Genomic DNA, 9,383 nt, shown 5'->3' on the forward strand with positions numbered 1-9,383 from the left:
GCGGGTGTACCCGCGCATTTGCGCGGCTAGGTTCCGATATATTTATATTTGCAATGAATGATTTACATTTTTCATATTTCAGTTTAGTCATTTGATTATTTTATTGACATTGTACGGAAATTTGTCGTTAATGAATAACAAACTCTTGCCTACTTTCAACTTTATTTTTTTGTGCTTTGGTTATTACCATGTATTTTTTTAGTTTTTTTTTCGACCATTTTTTCCATTTCATGTCGTTCCATTACATGGCCATAATCCATTAGAGGAATGTTGAATTATGTATCAAATTATAATTAATTAAATATAAAATCTCTTTACATATTTTATTTGTGCATAATATGTTAAGGATACCGCTTATCGGGAACTTATCGGTCGACCCATGATAAGGGGTAAATCGGCCAATTTATCGGCATATCAGTCAATTTATCGCCATGTCGTCTGATTTGTCGGCTGATTTATCTTATCGGCCAGACAATGGTAAGCGATAAATCGGTCGATTTATCGGAATGTCGGAAGATATCTTGAACAGTAATAGATTTTTTTGTAGAATATATATATGATAGAATTTTTATCGGAATTTGTCGGTCGATTTATTAGGTTCTGCAATATTTCAAAGGGCAATCTTTCAAATATATATGTTAGAAAAGTACCAAAAAATAGTGTGCAGTACATTAAGATAGAAAAAGGTCAACAATATACCTGATTGTGTTTTCTTGTATTTTTTTTTAATTTTTGTAAAGCTTCACACGCCTGAGCCAATTATTGTCGTAATTGTATCTTTGCTGCAAATCAAATCCTGTAGGGATTCTGGATTTTTTTGTAGCAAATTATTAGAGCATATCTTTGTATTGCTGCCATAACTTTATCAGCCTGTGTGTCAGTTTTAGTTCACCACAGAAGCTGGTACTATTTTCTCAAAGAAAATAGAGTTTATGTCAAGAGCCAAGGCAAGACGTGCGAGGATAGTTTATTTGAGTCAGTATTATAATTATATGCCTAAATGTAAAACAATGTAATAATGAATAAAAAATTATGAGGTTGCTTTGAATTGATGATAATAGTAGTTTTCCATGGAGAGCATTTACCTTCTAATCTGAAGTCTGGCAAGCCCGATTTGTGTGCAAGTTCTTCGTGCGATTCAATCTAAATCGGTTGTGACTAATCTTGTTGACTTTGTTTTTGACGGGTTGATGGTCCAAAGGTCTAGATGATACGGTCCCTTGGTTCACCGAAGTGTATGTTCCAGCTATTTAAGGGCAGTACGCTAACACGTGCTCGTATCAGCCTATCCGATAAGGAGTAGGAACTGAGTTCCGATAAGGAGTAGTAACTGAATTGGTAACGATTACGGTATAAAGATAAAATTCCAAATCCAAGTTTACATACACCACGTATGAAGCCTATTTAGGCCCAGCAGTTTTGGTGGGGGCCCATGTTAGTCATTTAGTAAATTACCACCCCGTATAAACAACCCGTACAGGTCGTCATCTACATAGAACTCTCATCTTTTATAAAAGAAAAATATCTCTCAGCTCAGTCAATCCCCACCAGCAACCTTATCCATCCGTCTGCACCATCTCTTCCATTATCCGACTGATGAAGATCTCGCCGCTTGCCATCACCGAACTAATTCCCAAACCATCGCGGCTGCACTTGTTGATTCATTTCTTCCAACTTCTCTTCGTCTGGCGCAGTTTGTGGTTGCGCGGAGTGCGCAGGCGCATTCTCAAGGATCTGGATCCTCGACGACCTCGTGAAGTCCGGCGGAGCGTTCTCAAGGGTTTCGGCCAAGGTGATGACATGGCCGACGGCTAGAGAACCATGGCAGAGGTGTTGTAGTTTGGTCCAATGGAGGAGGCTGTTACGGAACTCACCGAGTCATCCGCTGATGGTGAATTATTGGATCTGACTACAGTGAGATGCTGGCCTCCTCATTGTTCTTGCTGGCCTCCTCATTGTTCTTCTTGTCAAACTACTATTAAATGTAAGTGGAAACTGATGATTTGTATCCTTTATACTGAAGATTATTTCTTGTTTATTTTCTTAAACTGCAAAGGCCTTATCTTGTGTGTGTTAATATGTCACCTTGGATATTAATTTTGGTATAGGTTTGTTGTGCAGTGCTTGCGGTCATCGTGCTCCTTGCCGGACTGGTTGCGCTGGTAGTTGTTGTTGCTGCCGTCGCTCGCGTCGGTGTACTGGTCGCGCTGGTAGTTATTGTTGTTGCTACTGCCGTCGTGCGGCTCGCCGGACCGCGGCTGGTGGTGGTTCTGCACTGCGTTTGACGTCGGCGGGCGCTGCAGGTTCTTGACGTATGTTGTCGTGATGTTTGATTAAGGTCTTCTGTGAATCTGTACCAAAACCATGCTTGTAATTTGTTGTTCCCTTTCTCTAATCTGGGACAGACGCAGTTATTCTGGTGGGAGCCGTGGCTATGTGATTCTGGCCGGCGTGCATGCATAGTCGGAGGACGCCGAGTCTTTCTTGATGCCGGCGACATCAGCTCATGTCAGCATGAGGTCTGCACGCTTACCTTGCCTTTCTCTCCTATTGCTGAATCTAATGTTCATGCTCATGTTCTTTTGGTCTTGCTAATGTTCTTGGCGCAACTGATTTCTAAACAATTGAGTGTTTTCCCAATAATTATTAGAAAAATTGTAGAGCCAAACTCTAGTATTGTAGTATGATTCTGCCTATTGTGCTCGCCTTGTACATATTTGCCGAAAATAGCATGTACATAAAGGAAACTACATGAAGAAAGTTAACTGTCTGTTTTGAACATTGGTACATTCAGACCCTTAATCTAATAATATCCTTCTTATCCTGGTCAATATCAAATACTCTTACTTATCTTGGTCGATATAAATAAATTGCCGTACTATTTATTTCATAAGCTACTGATCAACTAATTATCTAGATGACTAAGAACATTGGTAACATTCACACCCTTAATATAATAAGTATCCTTCTTATCCTGATCGATATCAAGTACTCTTACTTATCATGGTTAATAAAAATATATTGTCGTACTATTTATTTCATAAGCTACAGATTCACTAATTATCTAGATAACATCCTTGTTCTCCTGGGCTTTGCTTTCCATACTTCATCTTCATCTTCAAGCATTGTATTTTTGGCTTTTGCCTTAACACGTTTCTTGTTCCCGCAGGCAGCTTTGTCCTTTTGTTCAAGCATATTCGTCTCAATGCATTCATCCTCTGAGCTATCTGATATTGCAACAGATCTAAGTCTCCTTTTATTGCCACTTCGGAGCACATGTGATGATGATGATACTTTGTCTTGACGCTTATCTTTGTTTCATGTAGTCCCATTGCTATCATTTGGCTCCTCTTTCACAGGCACCCGTTCGCATGAAAGTTCGCCAGGTGAAACTTTATTATTCTTTGACTGTAAACATATAGAATTTAAAAATTAGACACATCTCTAAAATCTGAAGTTTGTATATAGTTTTAAAAAATCATTCACCTTTCTATCCGGCATGTTCTGCTTCTTCATTAACACGGTGTCAACTTCATCATCCATCAATTCCTATGCAACATATGTAAGATGAATTAGTTAAGGAATTCTGAAAATGGTAAAAATTTAATGCAACTTTACCTCCTCGGCTTTATTCTCCAAGTAGAGCATCTCAAGCTTATCATTAGGCATAAATGTTCTTTTTACTGCATAGTTTTGTGTGCCAAATGTGAGATTACTATCATTGAGATTGAACCGAAATATAAGTCTTTTTCCACATAATTGTTGAATAATTTTTGGCGCTTCTTCCGATTTCCCATCTAGTGTGTCCAGCAACTTAGATGCAGATGTATTAAGCAATCTTGCAGCCTCCTCGTCAAATAAAGTGCAACTTGTAGTAGATGTATGGTCACTAATTTGGAGTCGAACACGGTACCTAACATACAACTCATGTTAGTGGAGAGTAAATATAATATAACAGTTCTTGTTCATATTTTAGTAACATAATATGCTTACCGAGGTGTGACCTTTTCTGGATATATACCACAACTGTTGCAATAATACTTGTTGGTTTCTTTGGTAGCCAATTTGTGACACTTATCACATGACATGTACCACCATTGAATATTTTCTTGCAAACGATCTACTGTTGCTATTGCTGTGAAGACAAGATCCTAAAAAAATCAACGTTAGCATTGGGGATTAAGAGACATATATAAGTACATTATGGTTTCATTGTAACTAATATTGAATGAATTGTTAATGCAGGTCTTTAACTCATATCACAAAGATTGATGCCATTATTTATTGGAATTCTGAGGCATTACCTGGCCTGGCTGGTTTTCGTGCCTCATTGTAGTAAGTTCTTGAATGTTCTCCTCCTATAAAACATTTGTTCTTCTAATGTTCCTTGATTACTTCTATCTATACTAATCATTTTTGGTAAGGTTTCTTCTGTCGAGTCCCTGCACATGTATGAAGTAAATAAGAACATACAATCCTGAATGAACGTGAATCACTATTTATGAGTGGAAAAAAATTGGTTGTGTTTCATACCTATCAAGAAGTTCTTGCGTTTCTGGTATATCTAGATCTATATATATTCTTGTGGCACTGGTTGACTTTACGCACAAACCTATTTAATCAATCAGTTAGAATTTGTAAATGATAAGAATAACATGTAGGTTTTATGGACTTACCATTAAATCTCTGTACCATCGTTGATGTAATAATAAGGACAATTTGGCTGCCGATTACATCCTCGGTCAAAAAATAAGCAAACTTTCCCCACAACGTGATTCTGATTTTGTCACCCCTAAAGAAATTAATCTGAGAAGTTAGTGCACATGGGGGAGGTTTGGTTAAATTTGAGACATCCATATGCATATGCACTTACTCTGGCATTAGGATTTCAATCTCGCGGAGATATGAAGGTTGTGGGTTCTTCTTTGTTATTCTTGTCTCCACAGGCTTCATTTGTGTTAGTAGTCCAATGACATCTGTATATTTGGATATTAGTGATATAACAATTAGAAATAACAATTACTTGGAAGTCAAAATTACAACTGTAAACATACCTGAGCATTGTGTATCTTTTTCTGCTCTTTCTTCTAGTGTGTCCATGGTAGCAAACTCAAAGCAATAATCTAGAAAAACTTCTGAACATCCTTTTATCTCCTTTACCTTTGTATTGTATGCAAAAAATATTTTAATTACATTGCTCACTGGCCTATATTTTGTGGATCCCACAACCTTAAAATTGCTGAATGCATAAACTGAGTTCTCAATGATTTTTGATCTAAAAGTATCTATAAGATTCTTCCAGATAGTAGCATGGATTGTTTCACCTTGTCGAAAGAATCAAATATGTTTAGTAATTGTTGCTTCATCTGACAAAAAAATTCCAATTAATATATTAAAAAAAAACCTGCTCATCCATCAGTATCATATCTAGGCTAATAAGCTCATGGGCTGTAGGATTGACTGAATCCCACATTCTCATTACTTTCACTTGAATGTTCTAATTCTGTCCCCTTGTAGTTAAGTCGCTCAACTTCTTGTATGCCATAGTGTTATGTCTTCAAAATTAACAGGGAACAATTTGTTAGTTGAAATAGTATTTATGAAGATTCTATCTAGAAGAAGTAAGCTTACTAAATAACAATTACCAATCTGATGATGCAGACCAGAAGTGGTTTCGGGTCACTTCTTCCGACGTTGATTGGAGCAGTTGGGCGTAACTTCGTCGGGCGTCGAGTGTGCTTTGGCGTGACTTCGTCGGAAGTCGATTGAAGCGGTTGGAGGTGGCTTTTGGTGTGGATGTCGAGTCGCATGTGGCTTGTTCAAGTCGTGGTTGCTGACTTCTAATTGTTTGGTGGGTGCTTATCCGGCCGGCTGTACTTATATAATGGGTTGCGTTGAGGTGGCCGAGACCGTGTGGAGATCAGATTGTGAAGTTGTCTGTATTTGTTTCTGTTTTGGAACTTTCCTCACGTGGTCTGGTGGTTGTCCTTATTTGTTTAGGTTCCTTATTTGTTTAGGTTTGACTATTATTTTTTCTTATCCTTGACCTATTGATGGAAAAATAATTTTTATTTGTGCAGGCTAGTTGATGTTTCGATGGACATGGATGTTTTTTTAACTTGTGTGCACTATTTGTACGTGCCATGTTGTAATAGTTGTACGTGCACATATTTTTGGACGTAACGTTTGCATCTTTTAATCTCAGCCATCAACAAATAAATCGAAGGATCAAGAAATTCAATCTATGTGGACGCACGTGGTGTCTTGTTTGACTTCTATTTTAATTAAATAATAGATAATAGATGTTTATTATTCATGCTAGAATTGTATTAACTGGAAACATAATACATGTGTGAATACATAGACAAACATAGTGTCACTAGTATGCCTCTACTTGACTAGCTTATTAATCAAAGATGGTTATGTTTCCTAGCCATAGACATGTGTTGTCATTTGATTAACGGGATCACACCATTAGAAGAATGATGTGATTGACTTGACCCATTCCGTTAGCTTAGCACTTGATCGTTTAGTATGTTGCTATTGCTTTCTTCATGACTTATACAAAGTTCCTATAACTATGAGATTATGCAACTCCCGTTTACTGGAGGAACACTTTGTGTGCTACCAAACGTCACAACGTAACTGGGTGGTTATAAAGGAGCTCTACAGGTGTCTCCAAAGGTACATGTTGAGTTGGCGTATTTCGAGATTAGGTTTTGTCACTCCGATTGTCGGAGAGGTATCTCTGGGCCCTCTCGGTAATGCACATCACTATAAGCCTTGCAAGCAATGTGACTAATGAGTTAGTTGCGGAATGATGCATTACATAACGAGTAAAGAGACTTGTCGGTAACGAGATTGAACTAGGTATTGAGATATCGATGATCGAATCTCGGGCAAGTAACATACCGATGACAAAGGGAACAACGTATGTTGTTATGCGGTTTGACCGATAAAGATCTTCGTAGAATATGTGGGAATCAATATGAGCATCCAGGTTCCGCTATTGGTTATTAACCGGAAACGTATCTCGGTCATGTCTACATAGTTCTCGAACCCATAGGGTCCGCACGCTTAAGGTTTCGATGACAGTTATATTATGAGTTTATGAGTTTCGATGCACCGAAGGAGTTCGGAGTCCCGGATGAGATCGGGGACATGACGAGGAGTCTCAAAATGGTCGAGATGTAAAGATCGATATATTGGACGACTATATTCGGACTTCGAAAAGGTTCCGAATGATTCGGGTATTTATCAGAGTACCGGAGAGTTACAGGAATTCGCCGGGGAGAAGTATTGGGCCTTATTGGGCCATACGGGAAAGAGAGAGGGGCCGCCTAGGGCAGGCCGCCCCCCCAAGGACTAGTCCGAATTGGACTAGGGGGAGGGGCCCGCACCCCTCCTTCCTTCCCTTCTCTCTTCCCCTTCCTTCTCTCCTACTCCTACTAGGAAAGGAGGAGTCCTACTCCCGGTGGGAGTAGGACTCCCCCCTTGGGCGCGCCTCCTCCTCCTTGTCCGGCCCTCCTCCCCTTGCTCCTTTATATACGAGGGCAGGGGGGCACTCCATGACACACAAGTTGATCTTCGTGATCGTTCCTTAGCCGTGTGTGGTGCCCTCCTCCACCATATTCCACCTCAGTCATATCGTTGCGGTGCTTAGGCGAAGCCCTGCGTCGGTAGAACATCATCATCGTCACCACGCCGTCGTGCTGATGGAACTCATCCCCGACACCCTGCTGGATCGGAGTCCGGGGATCATCATCAAGCGGAACGTGTGCTGAACTCGGAGGTGCCGTACTTTCGGTACTTGGATCGGTCGGATCGTGAAGACGTATGACTACATCAACCGCGTTGTCATAACGCTTCCGCTTACGGTCTGCGAGGGTACGTGGACAACACTCTCCCCTCTCGTTTCTATGCATTACCATGATCTTGCGTGTACGTAGGAATTTTTTTGAAATTACTACATAACCCAACACGCATGCCCGAGAAGGGGCGAACCCGAGCATGGCGGGGTGCTGGCCACGGGCGCTGGCCACGGGAGCTGGCCGGGTCGGTGAGAGGGCACCGGGCGAGGGGCGTGGTCGCTGAGCGCCGCCTCCTGCGAGGCCAGGCCGTAGAGGGACGCGGCGACTGGGGGAGTGGCGCGGCAGAGCACGCGACGGGGGCGGCAGGGCGGACGGCAGTAGGCCGAGGCGGGGGCAGGGGCTCGGCGGGGCGCAGCTGGGCCACCGGGGAAAGGAGCCAACGGGCAGGGCGAGACCGCGTAGGCGGGCGCGGCCAGGGAGCAGCGGGCGCGAGCGGGGGCACGCGCAGGCGGCCAAGGGCGTGGCCGTGCGTGGCCAGGGGCGCGCGGGAGGGCGGGCGATGACGTTGTGAGCACGAGCTCCGACGGCATCGGGCGCGATGGTGATGGCGGCCTACGGCAGTGGTTCAATGGGGAAAAATAGGGGGAACCGGAGGAGAAGCTCACAGCGATCCTGTAGAGGTGCTAAGTGGGCTCGGGGAGGGCTCGACGGCGCCGGAATAGAAGACGAATGCCGGCGGTGGTCCGAGGTTGAAGACGACCTCGAACGGGGCGTTGCGACGGCGCTGTGCTCGAATCGATGGTCGAGGTTGATGTCTACTACACAACCTTCTTCTTGTAGACGTTGTTGGGCCTGCAAGTGCACAGGTTTGTAGGACAGTAGCAAATTTCCCTCAAGTGGATGACCTAAGATTTATCAATCCGTAGGAGGCGTAGGATGAAGATGGTCTCTCTCAAACAACCCTGCAACCAAATAACGAAGAGTCTCTTGTGTCCCCAACACACCCAATACAATGGTAAATTGTATAGGTGCACTAGTTCGGTGAAGAGATGGTGATACAAGTGCAAAATAGATAGTAGATATAGGTTTTGTAATCTGAAATAATAAAAACAGCAAGGTAGCGAGCAGTAAAAGTGAGCGTAAATGGTATTGCAATGGTAGGAAACAAGGCCTAGGGTTCATACTTTCACTAATGCAAGTTCTCTCAATAATAATAACATAGATAGAACATATGAAAAGCCCTCAACACGCAACAAAGAGTCACTCCAAAGACACTAATTGCGGAGAACAAACATAGAGATTATGGTCGGGTACGAAACCACCACAAAGTTATTCTTTCGGATCGATCTATAAAAGAGTTCGTACTAGAATAACACCTTAAGATACAAATCAACCAAAACCCTGATGTCACCTAGATACTCCATTGTCACCTCAAGTATCCGTGGGCATGATTATATGATATGCATCACACAATCTCAGATTCATCCAACCAACATAAAAGTACTTCAAAGAGTGCCCCAAAGTTTCTACCGGAGAGTTAAGAACGTGTGCCAACCCCTATGCATAGGTTCC

The 9,383-nt window shown here is 42.0% G+C and overlaps 2 protein-coding genes and 1 long non-coding RNA gene across 4 annotated transcripts; 1 reads left to right on the forward strand and 2 right to left on the reverse strand.

The window, feature by feature from the left end:
* Positions 1–1,498: 1,498 nt before the first annotated feature.
* On the forward strand, positions 1,499–6,095 carry LOC123119049 (uncharacterized). Of its 2 annotated transcripts, none has more exons than XR_006458406.1 (6): positions 1,499–1,984; positions 2,109–2,312; positions 2,406–2,519; positions 3,170–3,386; positions 4,246–4,335; positions 5,662–6,095. It is a non-coding gene; the product is annotated as an uncharacterized lncRNA (long non-coding RNA). The 2 variants fall into 2 exon arrangements; XR_006458405.1 differs by having other exon boundaries at positions 1,500–1,984; positions 2,122–2,312.
* LOC123119035 (replication protein A 70 kDa DNA-binding subunit A) lies at positions 2,953–4,138 on the reverse strand. The gene is made up of 4 exons (XM_044538680.1): positions 3,994–4,138; positions 3,619–3,913; positions 3,487–3,549; positions 2,953–3,408 (listed from the first exon to the last, which is right to left on the reverse strand). Exons 1-4 carry the CDS (start codon positions 4,086–4,088, stop codon positions 3,319–3,321), a joined length of 543 nt encoding a protein of 180 aa, XP_044394615.1. The 5' UTR covers positions 4,089–4,138; the 3' UTR covers positions 2,953–3,318.
* On the reverse strand, positions 4,301–5,829 carry LOC123119039 (replication factor A protein 1). Its single transcript, XM_044538691.1, has 6 exons — positions 5,646–5,829; positions 5,055–5,555; positions 4,874–4,976; positions 4,677–4,792; positions 4,534–4,612; positions 4,301–4,442 (listed from the first exon to the last, which is right to left on the reverse strand). Exons 2-6 carry the CDS (start codon positions 5,098–5,100, stop codon positions 4,328–4,330), a joined length of 459 nt encoding a protein of 152 aa, XP_044394626.1. The 5' UTR covers positions 5,101–5,555; positions 5,646–5,829; the 3' UTR covers positions 4,301–4,327.
* Positions 6,096–9,383: the final 3,288 nt, after the last annotated feature.

This window comes from Triticum aestivum, chromosome 1B (genome assembly GCF_018294505.1).
Source record: "Triticum aestivum cultivar Chinese Spring chromosome 1B, IWGSC CS RefSeq v2.1, whole genome shotgun sequence".
NCBI classification, from domain to species: Eukaryota; Viridiplantae; Streptophyta; class Magnoliopsida; order Poales; family Poaceae; genus Triticum; species Triticum aestivum.